The 16,459-nt window shown below is 58.9% G+C and overlaps 3 protein-coding genes across 3 annotated transcripts; 2 read left to right on the top strand and 1 right to left on the bottom strand.

The window, feature by feature from the left end:
- Nucleotides 1–3,253: 3,253 nt before the first annotated feature.
- BKCO1_1000371 (c2h2 finger domain) lies at nt 3,254–4,785 on the top strand (the record flags this gene model as incomplete). The annotated part of the gene is made up of 3 exons (XM_020269761.1): nt 3,254–3,710; nt 3,767–3,906; nt 3,964–4,785. The coding sequence occupies 3 exons, from the start codon at nt 3,254–3,256 to the stop codon at nt 4,783–4,785; spliced, it is 1,419 nt and encodes a 472-aa protein (XP_020135359.1).
- Nucleotides 4,786–6,165: 1,380 nt separating this feature from the next.
- On the top strand, nt 6,166–8,100 carry BKCO1_1000370 (eh domain binding protein epsin 2; the record flags this gene model as incomplete). Its single annotated transcript, XM_020269760.1, has 4 exons — nt 6,166–6,238; nt 6,296–6,365; nt 6,439–6,659; nt 6,725–8,100. 4 exons carry the CDS (start codon nt 6,166–6,168, stop codon nt 8,098–8,100), a joined length of 1,740 nt encoding a protein of 579 aa, XP_020135358.1.
- Nucleotides 8,101–9,607: 1,507 nt separating this feature from the next.
- BKCO1_1000369 (tpr mlp1 mlp2-like protein) lies at nt 9,608–16,411 on the bottom strand (the record flags this gene model as incomplete). Its single annotated transcript, XM_020269758.1, has 3 exons — nt 9,608–11,527; nt 11,579–16,062; nt 16,120–16,411. 3 exons carry the CDS (start codon nt 16,409–16,411, stop codon nt 9,608–9,610), a joined length of 6,696 nt encoding a protein of 2,231 aa, XP_020135680.1.
- Nucleotides 16,412–16,459: the final 48 nt, after the last annotated feature.

Below are 16,459 nucleotides of genomic sequence, written 5' to 3'. Positions count from 1 at the left end.
GGGTCGCTGCCAGCTCGCTCGCTGTTCGCTGGCAACGCACTGCCCAGACGACCACACCGCTCCGCACGCCGGCTAGGACAGAAGCAGCAATCTTCGAGAAACGCGAGCTGGCCGGCGGCGGGCCCCGCGGCGCCCGGTGCGGAAATTGGACGGGCTACTACGCCTGAGAAGGCAGGCTTCGAGAAGGAAATTTGTGTCCCATGCGCGCCCAATGCGCGCCCGAGCGCTAGCCGGCGCGCACCCCTGAGGCGGCAGCCACACGCTCTGACGGCGGCCGGACGCAGCGCTGTCAGGGACTGCCCCGTGTCGGATCGCGCATTGCGAGCGAGCATGGCGCCCGCTGCGAGATGATGTCGCCGGCATCCAGGGTGCAGTCGGGACGGACAGGAGACGCGCTGGGAGGCAGATCACGCCGGCCCCATGACTCGAGCGATCGGCGCCAGGCTGCGCGACGCACGCCGGCGAGTGAGGTGGCGAGTCTACACCGCCGAAAGAGGAATGCTTCTGGATGGCGAACAGGCCTCGGAGATTGCTCGTGCGCCTGGTGGTGAGCGGCGGGAGCTCGAAGGGGGAAAGGAGTGGGCCCGCGGCGTGCCCCCCGGCGCCCTTGAATCAGACGGCGCACAGGCGGATCTGGTGGAAGCTGCGTCGAAGCCGCGCAGAAGGTCACGCGCGCCCGGCCGCCTCTGCAGCGCCGTTGCTGCCCGCCGGAACTCCGCGATCCGTGCCCCCTTAAGCTCCGCCTTGACTCGGAGCGGCTTCGAGAAGAGGCGTGGAAGCGACGCTGCCGCGCTGTTCCTGCATGCTCGCGGATCGCCAGCCCGTGGAGAGGGAACAGCTGCTGCGAACCACCACACCACGCTACCACACGGCGCCGCCGCGCGGAGATCGGCTGTGTGCCCGCCGCGGCAGTGGGCCGGCTATGACAAAAGACGCTCCACCGGCGCCTGCAATCGATGCTACAACTCGCACACGGCCGGCTGTCGGCAGCCCCTCCGCTGGTGACGAAATGGGCGCGTGGTGAGGGACTAGCACTCCTGCCAAGCACATTTCCGACTGCCAGCCGAGATTGTGAATAGTACCTAGGCTTCCGGCCTGCCCCTTGTCGGCCTGCTGTGATCTTATTATTGTCTGCGAAACGGGCGCCCGCAGCGGCTGCCACGCAGCTAATTAGATGGCGGGCGACGGCCATCGCAATATCCTGCCGCGTTTCGTGGCTGCAGGCGCGCTGCAGGGCAATACGCTGCGCGTCGCCTGCTGCCGGCCGGGCGCCCCTGTCGCTGCGAGAAGGGCCTTCTGCGAGTGTCGTGGGCGGGCGCGCTCAGTCAGGCGATCCTGGGGCCAGTCGTTTCCTGCAGCGCGAGTGCGTGACAGCAGAGCGATCCCGGCTGCGCCCGTCAGGTTGGAAGCCAAAGGGGCTTTTCTAGCGCCGCTTCTAGCGGCCTTCCACGCCTCTTCCAAACGTGGCGGCAGCATGCGTGCGTAGGGCCGTGCTGCAGCCCGCCCGCCCTGCGACCAGCGCCCTGGGCTGTTGCTACATCACCACCGCGCCAGCATCGGCGACGCTGCGTGCGCGCGTGGGGAGGGCTCTGTGTGCAACGTGGGATGGCGTGGCTGCGACGCCTGCAGACGGGCCCCTTGGCCGGGCGCGCGCCCCCCTTTCCGCTAGCCGGGTCCAGCGTGGAGCGGTGCGGTGAGCACAGTGGATGCTCCAGACAAGCTTTGACGCGACAGCATGAGCGCCCCAGCGATCCCATGCTGCGAACCTCCATCGGCGCATTGACACGGCTGCAGAGACCGGCCAGGGTCGTCCAACCCACAAGGCTGTCATTTCTCGACGCCGGCTAGCTCCCTCGTCGACGCGATGGGAAACAATCCATGATCTACATAACTGCCTGACGCCCCGACCTGACAGTGCCCTTCTTGCTGTGACCATTCTGCGTGCCCTGGCCAAACAGCCTCCCGCGTCCCCGAGTGCCCATCGCCCGAGTCAAGGCGGCTCTGTACTATACATCTATACATACCCAGCCAGACCTGGGACCGCTCCTCAGCACCTGTTACGAGGCCACGAACATTGACCCGGTTACTTTCCCGCATCTGCACGTCTGGTACCTGCACGCAGGCGTCCGAAGGTACGCGCACCGCCGTTTGACTCGACCTGCCTTGCCTCGCCGCGACTGACGCCCACCGAAGACCTCATCCGACGACGTGAAGAAATTTACGCGACACGGCTGTTGTGGACGGCTTGCACGAGATTACTCCGGCGTTATTAGGCCCGCCCAGCGACACGACACGCACACCTCCCACCCCCGCGACTGCTCTCTCGCGTTCGAGAAGCGCCCGCGAACAAGTTCCACACACAGCGCAAAGCGCCACCCGCCCGCGCACATCCTCGCGCAACGACCGCAGCAGAACGCGCTGCACGCTGCACAACGACAGGCCCAGCAGGGAAGCGCGTCATTCCACCAGCGCCATCGGGACTGGTGAAACTCTGCTGCGCGGTGTCAGAATTGTCAGGTTGAATCGGGTTAAGCCCTTGGATTTAGCGCCACTCCCAATCCGGACTAGCGCCTCTCCGTCAGGTCCAAAACGCGAAGGAAAAGAACGGTATTCCACGTAGGTACTTCGAACTTTCTCACCCTCACTCCTCTCGCCCCAACCGCCCTTCGCCCTCTCCTGCCCTGCCTCGTCTCAAAGGTACGTCGTGCACTGCGGTGCAGTGCGTCGAGTCGCGCCCGCCCCCCCCGGCTCGCTCTGTTCTGCCCGCGCCTGCTGTTCCCCTTTTCCTCACCGGCCCGTTGCGCCTGCACCACGCTCTCCCCTCGCGCTCCCTCCCGCCTCAATGTCGCTCACCTACCCTCGTCCGTGTCCCGTTGACGATAGCTGACGTTCGCCTGTGGTAGTAGTGTTGCTTCCAGCTTTGACCCTCGCGTGGCCCGGCCCATACCTCTCGCTCTCGGACGGACCACCCTCCGCAACACCTCGATCCCTAATCAGTGTTGGTGGAGCGGGCGAGCAGCCTCAGCGCAGGCAATCCAATCGCAAGTAACGCGGTCGCTCGCGGCGGTGTGAATCTTAGCCCACTCAAGGAGCGGTCAAGAAAGCGAAAGCCCATTATACTGGTGCGCACCTCTCCCGCCTCCTCGGACTCGCCTTTCCTAGACCTCCACGCCTGCAGCCCCTGCAAACGCGTGGACCTCACCCTGATTTTGGCTTGTGGGACATGGAACTTGGGAACATACTCAATACTAAGATGCCTGGACGCCTTCTAGCAGGAAGACCCTTCATGTCCTACGACATGCAATCCACGATGCAGCAGCAGTACGCCCCTGCGCCGTACCAAAACGGCCAGATCAAGTCGGAGACGAACTCCGAGCGCGGAGTCTCGCCGCACCCTTCGAACGACTACCAGTCACGCTACCCCCAACCCGCCCCTCCTCCTCTCCAGGCGTATCAGCCTATGCCTGCTGCCATGTCCAATGGCATGCGCTACCCGTCTCCTACCGCGATGAACGCGCCGATGCCCATGATGAACCAGCAATACCTCCCCAACCCTCCTCCCGACCACGCGTACCCTCCTCAGGTCCCTCCGGACCAGCAACAACAGCAGGTTGGCGGCAGGCCCGCGTCGGACACGGGTCCGCCCAAGGCCTTTGCCTGCTCGACTTGTGGCAAGGGCTTTGCCCGCCGCAGCGATCTGGCGCGCCATGGTAAGTCCCAACGCGTCCGCTTGGCATTCACTTCAACGGCGCTAACAACGCAACAGAGAGGATCCACAGCGGCATTCGGCCGCACGTTTGCGACTACCCCAACTGCGGCAAGCAGTTCATCCAGCGCTCTGCTTTGACCGTCCACCAGCGTGTCCACACTGGCGAGAAGCCTCACATGTGCGAGCGTTGCGGCAAGGTGAGTCAGACTTCGCATTGTTTACCGGTCGAATCATGTTGACGTAATGAATTTTAGCCCTTCTCCGACTCCAGTTCGCTTGCGCGTCACCGTCGCATCCACTCGGGCAAGCGCCCTTACAAGTGCCCCTACGCGGACTGCCAGAAGACTTTCACGCGTCGGACGACGCTTACGCGCCACCAAAACCACCACACTGGTACTGTTGAGGAGGCTGCAGCTGCCACTGCCGCTGCTCTCGCGTCTCGCGCGTCTCAGGCGCCTGCGCGTTCGGTCCGCTCGGATGCCGACGACTACTCTGAGACGGCTTCCCCTCTCCCTACGCCGTCGCCGAACCAGCGGCCTCTTTCCATGTCGCCTGCTGCCGGCATGCCGGTCATGCCCTCGATGCATCGTCAGGTCTCGGATTTTGCCTACATGCAGAACCCCGGCATGCCTCCTCACCTGCGCTCTGAGATGCAGCAGCCCAGCCCGCGGTCATCCCCCGCCCTGACCTCGCAGCCTTACACATCGGTCGCCTCTCAGCCCAGGCCGCCGATCACCTCGCACCCTACTGGGTACGGGCCGCCTTCGGTGCTTGAGCCTCCTACCGGCGCTGCTCAGTCGCAGCAGCAACAGCAGCAGGCGCCGCAGCAGCAGCCTGGCAGCGCTCACAGCAGCCCGCATATGAGCAACATGGGGTGGCAGTCGCCTGCTCAGCAGAGCATGCCGTCTCCCAGCGGCAATGATTCTTACACGTACCCGGAGCCGCACTACGGTGCGTCGGCTCCTAACATGTACTACGGCAACCCGAACATGGCCAGGCCCAACAGCACTGAGCCTGACGGATACGATCCCCGCAGGAGGATGGCCGAGAACATGTGGGCTCCTCCTGTCCAATAATTGCCTCGACTTAATTGCGCGCTTTTAATTGTACGATGAGGTTTTGAGCGAGTCAGCCAGCCGCAAGATTCAGCGGCGATAATTCCCAACTCTGTGGTTGTTTGATGGCAGCCATGACGGATGTCCCTTGCATTAGTACGGAGCGTGACGGAGCAATCTGCGAGTGTAGCATCAGGGTCTGGTTTTTCCTCGTTTCCTTTGTTGTGGTTGCTGGCGGTTTTTCCCTTACTACCCTAATTCGGCTCAGGGTTCTGCATGTGTGTGTGTGTTATTCCATTTCTTGTTTCGGTTGCGGAGATGGAGATATCCTAAGGTTTTCCTCTGGGTCTGGCTTTCTTGCTCTGCGGGCTTGCGACCGGGCGTTTTTCTTAGAGAGTGGGGCCAAAGGGAGGCGTCCAAACGCCCTCAGCTGACATGGGCGGGTTCTGGTTAGTTATTCTTGTTTCCTTGCGCACGACGGATCTGGTGGGCGGTTCCTTAGCTGGGGTTAAAAAGAGAGCATTAAAACGTTTTTTAGACAAGTACGTGTGCCCGGTGCGGAGCGTGAAGCGGGAAGCGTGAAGCGTGAGGTGATGGATGATGCAGGGCCGCCGCCAGCCCGTGCGCATGAAGCGCGCGCCAAAGCAGCGACGGACGGCTGCCCTGCGGCGGGCGACGGGAGATGACGCAGCTTTGCGGCGGTGCTCTTGGTCGACTTGCCACCCGAATGCAGGCGGTTGCGACGATGCAGCGACATGTCGCCGTGCTGGAGGATGCCCGCGTAGGTAGGACAGGGCCGGCAGGCCGCCGTGCCGGTCTCGGGATCCCCTGTTCGGCGAATGAGACGGCCGGCGGAGGCACGCGCGATTGGGCGCAGCTGGGTGCAGCTGCTTCTGCGACGGGCAGGAGAGCGCGCAGCGGGTGTTGCAGACGCGGCTTTGGAGGCCGACTGACACGTCTGCGCACCCGCCCAGCACTGCGCCGCGGTGCAAGGCACGCCACAGCCGGAGGGAGCCCAACTGCACCGCTGGGCGCATTACGACTCCCGCCGCCTGCTCGCCTCCCAGTAGATCCCAATACCCTCTCTCCCTCCCGCGCCGTCGACAAAACACCCTCCACGCCCCACCGTCGCCGTCTCCACGCCGTTCTGTCGCCGCAATCGCCCGCTGCATCCACGCGTGCCCTGTTTGCGGAGTCGCCCGCCTGCTAATTAAAGCGCCCGCACGTTCTCCGGCCTAGCGACATCAAGTTGCATCATCGCCCGACATTCGCCCAGCCGTCCATCCCCTCGAACCTCACCCTACTCAACCAACCCTCGCTACAAGCCACCCGCGCACCCCACACCCACACCAGCCCTGAGCCCGCTGCTGCCCGCGACCCAGCGCGCTCAACACCGCCAACATGTCGAAGGTGGTGCGAAGCGTGAAGAATGTCACCAAGGGCTATTCGAGCGTCGAGATCAAGGTGCGAAATGGTACGCCGCGCCCGCTCTCCGCCGCCCGCCACGGCCACCATAGCTGATGCGATGCAGCGACGAGCAACGACCCCTGGGGCCCCGTCGGCAGCGACATGGCCGAGATCTCCCAGTTGACCTTCAACAAGTAAGTGCCTGCCCTGCCGGCCGCCCGCGGACACGGCGGCCTCGTCGTAGAGGACGCTGATACATGGTTTCAGCAGTCAAGACTTTTACCAGATCATGGACATGCTCGACAAGCGCCTGAACGACAAGGGCAAGAACTGGCGCCACGTCCTCAAGTCGCTCAAGGTCCTCGATTACTGCCTGCACGAGGGCTCCGAACTCGTCGTTACCTGGGCGCGCAAGAACCTGTACATCATCAAGACCCTACGCGAATTCCAATACGTCGACGAGGATGGCCGCGACGTTGGCCAGAACGGTATGCTGACCCCTCGATTGGCACCCCTCTCCTGAGCTGCTCTCCCGCTGACGCTATGTGTACAGTGCGCGTGTCCGCAAAGGAGCTCACCTCCTTGATCCTTGACGAAGAGCGCCTGCGTGCCGAGCGCGCCGATCGCAAATCATGGAAGTCCCGTGTCACCGGCTTGGACGATTACGGCACGGGCGGCCAAGGCAACGAAGCCACTCGGCCGCGCCAGCCGCGTAAGCAGAGAAACGATGAGGAGGATCTAGAGTACAAGTTGGCCATCGAAGCAAGTAAGAATGAGATGGAGGAGGAACGCAGGCGCCGCGAACGCCAGCGACGTACGGATGATGACGAGGACCTGCAAAAGGCGATCCGGCTCAGCCAAGAGGAGGAAGAGCTGCGCCGCAGGGAGCTGGAGGAAACCAATGCCAACAGCCTGTTTGACGACACACCCGCTCAGCCTACAGTCGCTCAACCGACCGGATGGAATCAGGGATACCAACAGCAAGGCGCCGTGGATTGGTTTGGGAACGCGATCGATCAGCAGCAGCCCCAGAATACCGGTTTCTTGAACTCGGCCTACTCCCAGCCAACCGGAATGCAACCGCAACAGACTGGATTCCAGAATGGATTTGGATACAACGGCTTCCAGCAGCAGCCCACTGGCTTCGACCAAGCGTTTGGCGGCCAGCAGCAGAACTACCTGCAACCTCAGCAGACTGCATTCAACATGGGCAACAACCCATGGGGTCAGCAAACCAATGGATTTGGTCAGCAGCAGCAGCAGCAGCAGCAGCAACAGCCACTGGAACAGCAGAACACGCTCCAGCCGGGTAGCAACAACCCTTGGTCGTCGAATTCGGGCGCGCACACCACGGACTCGATTAAGCCTATGCCTACTGGTTCCAACAATCCTTTCGCGTCTTCCATCACTCGTCCAGCGACTGCTCAGCCTGTGCGCTCGACAGCGCCCTCTCTCGGCGCGCTCCAGGAGCAACAGACCGCCCAATTCAATAACAACAGTTCCAATTTCAACCCGATCCGGGACTTCTCTGCTCCTCCGTCGCAGAGCTTCCAAGCTCAGACCCCGCAGCAGGAGCAGCCCATGGACCCTCATGCGGCGCGCCTCAATGCACTGCTCGCCTCCGGAGAGGGCCAGGATACGTTTGGAAATGTCGGCAACCTTCGTATTCCGGCCCAGCACACTGCTCCAGGGACCTTTGTCAACAGCGCAGGTCAGGGTGCGGCCCGTCTGACCCAGAACGCGACGGGCAACAACCCGTTCCTCAACTCTCAATTCACCGGCATGCCGCAGCAAACGGGCTTCGGAAACCAGAACCGGTTGATGCCGGCTCAGACTGGCCCTGCTGGTGGATTCGGCGGCAACCCGTTCGGCGCAAGTTTCCCCCAGCAACAACAGCAGCAGCAACAGGGCAGCCTGATCGACTTGTGAGGAGGAGTAGAACACAGGCAGATCATGTACAGGAAACGGCCGTCGTGTTTGCTTTCACGAGGGATCAACAGGTCATTGGGGAAAGGGGTTTTAGGCAAGGTGGGGCATTAACGGGTTAGCCGCCCGGTGATGGCAAGGGATTTTTTTTTGGAGGGCTCAACAAAAAGGGCACGTCTTTCTGTCTGTCTCTTCCCTATGTCACCCGGGTTTTATTTTTCTTTCTTTCCAATTCGTGGACTTGCCTTGGCCCTCCTCCCACCCGCCACCTTGTTCTTTCACTCTGCAGATGACCATTCCCGGCCTGCACAGGCAAGAGTCCATGAGGTCACAAGCTGCCCATGTGTGTGTAGTAGAGATTATATTTTTTACAAGGCTACCCTGCCACAACGCCTGCTGATGCCTCCATACCACCTCACACAAGCACCCATAAAAAGCAGAGACCTGATAGTTCTTTGATATATCGAAAGCAGACACATACACTAAATTATTAAAGATTCAGGTTCTGGGCTAGGATAGGAGATTGGGGTCGAGGTCAGGATCTGGTTGACTGTTTTAAACTATTGCCTTTTTCTCTTTTTTGTTAACATGAGCTTTTCTTCTTCTTCTCCAGGGGGCCTTTATATACCAATTTCCTGTCTTCACCACCTTTCTCTCTATCTCTTTTGTTACTTTCGAACACGTCCCCCTCCCATTGATGCTGATGGACCTTTTTCGGATACGTCTCGAAAAGCACTTTTGTAATCGCTATCTTCTTTGCTTGACTGATGAAAACTTCGAGCACGCTCTTATAATTCCTGGTGATTCCCGTCTATATATGATCATGCTTCTCTCCTGATCTGTTGACTCCGGAAGTCGTGACCCTACGCATCCGATGTCTCCAACTACCCATTTAGGAGGAACAGTGCATGCTGTGCAGGTTATAAAAGGATAAAAATTGGTCGCAACCCAGTCTTTCTCGCTCATGTCTCCTGCTTCACAACCGAATTCACACGCACGGCGAGAGACGCGGCCCAATACGAGGGCACACATCATATAAACATCTTTCTCGCGGCAAGGATTGAAAACAGACCCATTACTTTTGTGTTTCTTTTGAGACTTCTCTTTCCCAAACCCTATCCTCGCCCAACCACCCCCATCTGATTGCAACGCACACCACAAACCGAGGAAAACAAACCCCACCAGCACTCAATCAAACCCCCTTGCTCATTGTTCCAAATGGGGGAGGAGAGAAAAATGCGACATCTACGGCTGTTTCTTGGATGACCCAAAGATGAAAAGAAAGGAGACCAGCAAGCCTCTCATGCGCCTATGAATAATCTGCTGCCGAAGAAAAGAAAATAGTGGTGGACGTATTTCCCATGCGCTTCTCCGCAAAAGAAAAAGGAAGATGACACAGCGAAGTGAAACCTGCAAGGACGCTCCATGGCATCAAAGCCCTCCTTCCCACGGCGGCGTATATCACGCCCTCGACCCAATGCATCCCGTCAAAAGAGACTCTCTCTCTCTCTCAACTCCCGACATTACCGCCTCCTCGCGCTCTCTTGGGCCCACCACCATCTTGGCCACCACCACCCTCGGCACCATCCTCCCTCGGCCGCTTGTTCGGTACGAACTGCTTCGCAGACGCATTCATCGCACCGCCTCTGCCCGCGCCGCCGGGTCCGCCTCCCTCTTGCCCGCCTTGCTGCTGGGCACCGCCGCGTCCGCGTCCGCGACCGCCCCCGCCTCCGCCTCCGCGCGTGGGTAGGTTGCTCTGCTGTTGAGCATGGCCCTGCTGGCCGCCTTGCTGAGCGGCGCCCGCCTGTTGTCCGCCACCGCGACCGGGTCTGGGGATGCCGCCGCCACGCGGGATGCCCGTGCCGCCTTGCAGGCCGCGAAGAGCGGCCGGGCCGGTGCCGGCGTTGGGTTGGCCCTGCTGCTGTGGTGCGGGTCTGTTGTGCAGAGGGTTGACTGGCGGGGCCGCGATGCCGGTCGGCTGCTGCATCTGAGGCTGCGGGTGGAACTGCACCTGGTTGCCTTGCATCAGCTGCTGCTGGAAGGGCGAGTTCGGGCGGAATTGGTTGTTCTGAGCCATCGCGCTCCCGGGACGAGGGATTCCCGTGTTGTTTTGGGGGAATGGGTTCATGGCCGGCTGGCCCTGTTGGCCTTGGAATTGGTGGACTGGAGGGGGACGAGGCAGCCCTGTAGGTAGTTGCTGCGTAGGCTGGCCGAAACTGCCGGCCTGTTGTTGTTGGACTTGGGGTGCTGGTGCAGGCGGTTGCGCCTGTTGTTGGACGGGAGTTGCAGCAGCAGCAGCAGCCGTGGGAGCAGCTGTGGGAGCAGCCGTGGGAGCAGCCGTGGGAGCAGCCGTGGGAGCAGCAGGAGGAGCAGCAGGAGGAGGAGCGGGTTTGGCGTCCTTGGCCACAGCCCAGACCTCTCCTACAGGACGCTGGGGTGTCTCCTCAGCCGCCTTTTGGACTACTTCGATCTTCGCAGTCTGATTGCGCTCCCTGTTCTGCGCCATGTTCAACTTCAGAGCAACGCGCTTTTCTGCCATTGCAATGGCGCCATCTGCTTTTTTCTGGAGCTCTTCCTGCTCCTTTTGGTGCTTCTCCGACAGCTCCTTCGACTTAGCCTCCAACTCCGTAGACAGTTTCGTCTTGACGTTTCGCATGATGATGGTTTTGATGGTATTGTTGTTGCTGACCAGGTCCTTGACCTCTTGGTCGGTGAGGTCAGCAAATTTGGACGGCTCGGACTTAACTTCAGGGCCTGCGGGCGCAGATGCAGCCTCAGCAGCGCCATCCGCAGGCACAACGCTTGTGGGCGGTGCAGATTGTTCTGCTGGCGCAGCACCCTTGACACGCTCGAGCTCCTGCTGATGTTCAGCCTTGATGCGTTTGATCTCGGCTTCGTGTTCCTCCTTGAGCTGCTGCATGGCCTGCCCATGCTCAGCTTTGAGTTTCTCCATGGCCTCCTCGTTCTCTTGCCTAAGGGCTTGCTTGCCCTCGGTGAGCTTCTTAGAGAGAGTCGCTTTCATCTGGTCTGCACGCTGCTGGAATTTGTTTTGTGCGGCCTGAACCTTCTCCTCCGCTTCGGCCTTGACCTTTGCAATCTCTTCGGCCATCTGCTCAGAAGAGACAGAGCCTTCAGGAGCATCTCCAATCGTGGGAGGGGCTGGGTTGGAGGTCGCGTTGGCACGGAGAGCCTCCACCTCCTGCTGAGCAGTGGCAAGCTCAGCCTTAAGCTTCTCGAGGGTCTCCAATGTTTCGGCATCCGCAGCAGGGGGCTGAGCAGCCTCGGAATTCTCAGCCGGTGCGGATTCGACGGATGCAGCCTCGACTGGTGCAGTCTCGACTGGCGCAGTCTGGGCGGGTTGGGCAGGTTGAGTCTCCTTGAGTTGGTTCAGCTCAGCAGTGGATGCGTCAAGACGTTGCTGGGCATCGGACTGAATGTATGTCAGCTCGTGCCTGCGTATGGGATGGTCTGGAAAACTCACGATCTGGGCCTCAAGATCTTGCATCCGGCTTTGCAACATGTCAACTTGACTCTGAAGGTCAGTTGCCCTTGCAGATTCTTCGGCAGCCTTGGATTCGGCAGCCTGAGCGCGAGCTTCTAGTAGAGCCACCTCGGGGCTTGGCACACCAGACTCTTCATCTTCCTGAGCTTCTCCCTCCTCCGGAGTTTCTTGCATCTGTGTGTCAGCTTGAGCAGGTTTGGCATTTGCAAGGGCTTCCTCGTGAGTCGCCTTGGCTTTCACCAGCTCGTCCCTCACTGAAGCCAGCTCCTGCTCAAGCTGCTCCTTCGCTTGGATGGCAACTTCCTTCTCTTGGTTCACCTCCTTGATTTTGGCAGACAGTTCACGTGAGCGACCCTTGAACTGATCGATGAGGCGCAGGCGGCGCTCTTCGTGCCATTGGTCACGCTCTGTAATCGTCTCAGTTTTAACAGTAGCGATCTTCTCCTCGAAACCATCAATCTCGGCCTGCATCGGTTCTTTCTCAGTAAGGAGCTGGTCACGCTCAGTTTCCAGGGTTTCGATCTTATTCTTGAGCTCTGCGAGCTCCTCTGGATCCACACGGTCGTACTTCTGCAGAATATTCTGTGTCCGTTGTTGCCAGCGATCGCGGTCTTCTTTGAGTTGCTGGAGCTCGCCTGATTTGGTCTCGACTTGGTTCTCGTATTCGCGAACGGAGGCCTGCAAAGGCTCGATTTGGGCCATGAGGCTCTCAACCTCCTTGATCTTATCAGCAAGCTGAGCCTGGGCTGAGCGAGCCTCGTTGCGCAGAGTGACACTGCTCTCACGGAAGAGGTTAAGCTCGTTGATCGTCTCCATAAGCTTCGTGTGAGTAACGTTGCTTTGCTGGTTCTCGATCTGGTTTTGACGTTCCTGGTTGAGCCTCTCGCGAGTTTGGTCGAGTTGAGTCTGGGCGTGGTCAAGCTGCTGCTTGTAGCGTTTGGATTCTTGAATCTGTAGTTCGTATTGGACCTCGACAATCTCTTTCTCGCGGCGGAGATAGCGGATGACCTCTTGTAGATTCTCGGTCTCGGGAGGAGGGGTGGAACCAGGCTCAGCTGGTTCTGTACCAAGAGAAGCGCGGCTCTGCTTGAGAGCAGAGATCTGAGCACTGACTGACTCGAGCTGCTGATGAAGCCTCTTGTTCTGGTCGTTCACCTCGTCTCGGCGGATCTTGAGGTCCGAAAGTTCGCGTTCGTAGCGGCTACGGGTCTCATTCCAGCTGTCCTCGCTCGACTCCAAAGCCGTCTTCGCTGCCTGTGCCTCCGCCTTGATCTCGGCGACTTCTGTTTTAAGCTGGTTGTGCTCGGCACGGACTTTCTGGAGGTTCTGTGCAGCCTCGGCATGCTTAACAAGCTCGGTCTCGTAACTTTGCTGAGCTTGCTGAGCGATTGCCGCTTGAGCCTTAAGGTCCTCCTGGCAGAGCTTGGCGGTATCTTGGTAGCGCTCACTCTCATCCTTAAGACGGGTGACCTCGGATTCCAGAATGGACTTTTGTTCGTTGAACCGAGCCATCTTCTCCTCGTGGCCAGTGCGAAGGTTGGACAACTCGGTGTTGGTAGTTGCAAGCTCCGAGGAAATCTCCTCGACGCGCTGCTCCAGGTCGCGGATCTTAGCATCCTTCTCAGCCATGATATTATCCATTTCCTCGCGGTATTGATCGTGAGTCTCGTTGATGCTCTGGAGCTCCTCCTCAGAAGCCTGGGCAATGGATTTGTACTGCTCAACATGCGTCTTGGCAGCCTCCAGTTCATTGCGGGCAATTTCGAGGTCACGCTTAAGGTCAGCAACCTCAACAGCCAGCTCTTGTTCGTGACTGAGGTCATTTGAGTCGGCCTCGCCGTTCTGGACAATGCTCTCACGACGGGGTGTTGGACGAGGCGCCAAGGCCATCGCCTTCTCTTCTGCGTTGCGAAGCTCGATGCGGAGCTCATCCACTCTGGCTTGCAATTGGTCGCGTTGTGTCTTAGCAGCAACCAAGTCTTCCCTAGTATTGCCCAAGCTCTTCACCAGGTCATCAATCCTCGTCCGGCTCTGCTCGGCTTCATATTCGCGGCGGAGAGCAGCTCGCTTGCCCTCCTCAACCTCATCGTCAAGCTTCCTCTTGGCTGTCTGCAATTCGGACTCCAAAGAATCAATGCGGGTTTGAAGGCGGCGACGGTTCTCAGAATCGGCAAGCTCCCGCTCATTCTGTAAATTCTGGAGATCTGCGATCATTTTGTTGAGTCGTGTGCGCTCATCACCGAGAGCACGGTTATCTTCTGTCAGTCGCGTCTCAATGTTCTTCCACAACTCCTTTTCGGCCTTGAGGTTTGCAGCTTCATGACGTAGCCCGTCAGCCTGGGCCTTTGCCTCGTAAAGCTCTTCCGCAACCTGGGCGGTCTTGAGATCTTGCTTCGCGGAAGTTTCAGCCAAAGCCTGGCCTCTCTTTTGTAGTTCCGCGTTTTCCGAGCGCAGTTGATTGAAGTTGACTTGCAGGAGCTCGTATCTCTCCTGTGCCAGCGTGAGCTGGGAGCTGGCACGATTGATCTCCATATGGAGGTCGCTCTTCTCCTTCGCCAGACGATCGGCTTGTTCTTTAAGCATAGAGTGATCCGTGGTCGATTCCTTGCGGAAGGCATCGAAATGGCTTTGTAGTTCCTTGAGAAGCTTGGCGTAATCGGCGAGGTCCTTTGCGTGTGGCGAAGCACCGGGACCGAAACTTTGAGAGAAACCACCAGGAGGTGGGGTGGATGGTCCCACAGACTCACCAAACATGGAAGCGAGGTCCGATCCAGGAGGAATTTGGCCACGGTGTGTGAGCATGCGACGGAACATGTCCCTCTCACGTTGGTAGCTCTCGGCAACAGTGTTCAAAGACTTGAGCTCATCCTCATAACGGTCCGCTTTCCTTCTCAGGTCCTCCAACTCTTCACGATCCCTCTCTGCCTGGTTCTGCTTAGCTCTTGCTTCTTCGCCCTCCATCTTCTCTCCAAGCTCTCGGGTGACACGTAGAAGTTTATTGTTTTGCTCTTGCAACTCCTCGACATTGCGGAAAATGACAAGACGCTGACTGATGAAGCGGCTGGTATCAGTAACTCCATCTTCCACCTCCATCTCGCCGCGAACAATCTTCTCAAACTCCGCTTGGTCGGCGGCGTTGAGAGCTTCGAGGCCTTGGTCGCGTACAGTAACTTCGAACAAGAGGGCCTTCACCTGGTTACTGAGGTCCTGGAGCTGTTGTCGCAGAACATCTCCCTCACGCTGAAGTCCATCAACTTGGCCGGTCCACTTCCTCGCTTCTTTTCTGGCAGCGTCCCGATCCCTGTTCGCTTCTTCAAGAAGCTCTGAAATTTCAAGGACGTTGTGCTCGAGCTTCTGGTGTCCAGCCCGCAACTCCTCGATCTCAGGCTGCTTGGCCTCCAAATCCTGAATCATTTCATCGATCGTGCTGCTCAACTTGGCATTACGACGACGTTCTGCGTCAAGATCGGATTTTATCTGGGAATGCTCTGCGTACAACTGAGTGAAGGTGAGGCCACCCTTCACGCGTGACGGGGAAGCGTAGCCAGGTGTGCCAAAAGTAGGCGATCCTGAGCGCCCAGGAGTGGCGGTTCCTCCAAGACCATTGACAGCACGTCTAGGAGTTCCGGTGATGGCGACCGTGTTTTGCTGGCGAGATGCAAGGTCTGATTCCAGTTTCTCAAGTTGAACTTCCAGCTCTTCGACTTTCCGCAATGCCATCTCTTTCTCAGAGCGCTCCGTTTCGACCTCAGCCTGCATCTGACCTAGTTCCTCCGCTGCATCTTCCTTGATCTTATCCAGAGACCCTTGGACCTCCTGCAGGCGTGCCCGAGAGGTATCTGCACTCTGTTTTTGTAGGTCTGCCAAGCGACGAGAGCTGTCAAGCTCAATGCGGAAGGATTCCTCAGCCCTAGATGCGGCTTCCTGTAGCTGTTGGATCTTCTCGAGTGAGTCTTCGGCTTTCTGGTTAATTTCGTCAACACGGCTGCGGAGGGTGGCCTCGGTACGGCGCATCGATTCGATCGTGTCGTTCGCGTCATCGTACAAGCGCTGGAGCTCCGAGATCCTAGCGCTCTTTTCCTTCCGATACTTCGAGTATTCCGTATTCTTGGTTTGCAGTTCCGACTCATACCACTCGTTGTTCTTCTTCAAAAGATCGATTTCCTGCTGCAAAGCTTGCTGGCGGAATTTGGTAGTCGTAGCGGCATTCTGCGCTGCTTGGTTTTTGTCCTCGAGATCAGAGATTTCGCGACGAAGCGCCACTATCTTCTGGTGCTGAGCCGAGAGCTCCTCTGCAAGCTTGTCATGTGCCGTGGCCTTCGCTTCCAACAGGGCGACGGTCTCGCGGTTCGAAGCTTCCAGGGTGTTGACACGCGCCCGGAGCACATCGGTTTCCGAAGATGATGTCGTCGATGAGGACTTGAGGGTTTGGAGCTCGGATTCGAGTGAGGCGCGCGCGTTCTCTGCGTTGAAGCTACGTTAACAATGGCTGGCAGTGGGTTTGCTTGATCCGCACGTACCCTCCTCATTCAACTTCTTGCGCACTTCCTCGACCTCCTTCAGATTCTTATCCACAGAGGCCTTGAGAGCTCTGGCGCGAGCATCTCCAGTCCTCACAGCATTTTCGAGCTCGACATCGGAGCGCAGCTTCTCCGCCTTGACCTCGTCGAACTCACGCGCTTTAGCCTCAATTTTAGCTAGAAGCTCTTGCACAAGCTCTGCCGTAGGTGCATCAAGCAATGTTTGTAGGCCGGGCTCAGGGACCGAATAGGCCGCGGCAATGTAAGCCGTGTCGATGGCCGCCGTCGCCATGGCTGAGGAAGGTCTCTTGAGGTGAGCTCAGATCAGCGCATAATAGGA

Source organism: Diplodia corticola, assembly GCF_001883845.1.
Source record: "Diplodia corticola strain CBS 112549 chromosome Unknown scaffold1, whole genome shotgun sequence".
NCBI classification, from domain to species: Eukaryota; Fungi; Ascomycota; class Dothideomycetes; order Botryosphaeriales; family Botryosphaeriaceae; genus Diplodia; species Diplodia corticola.
This window is presented reverse-complemented; position numbering and strand designations above follow the sequence as displayed.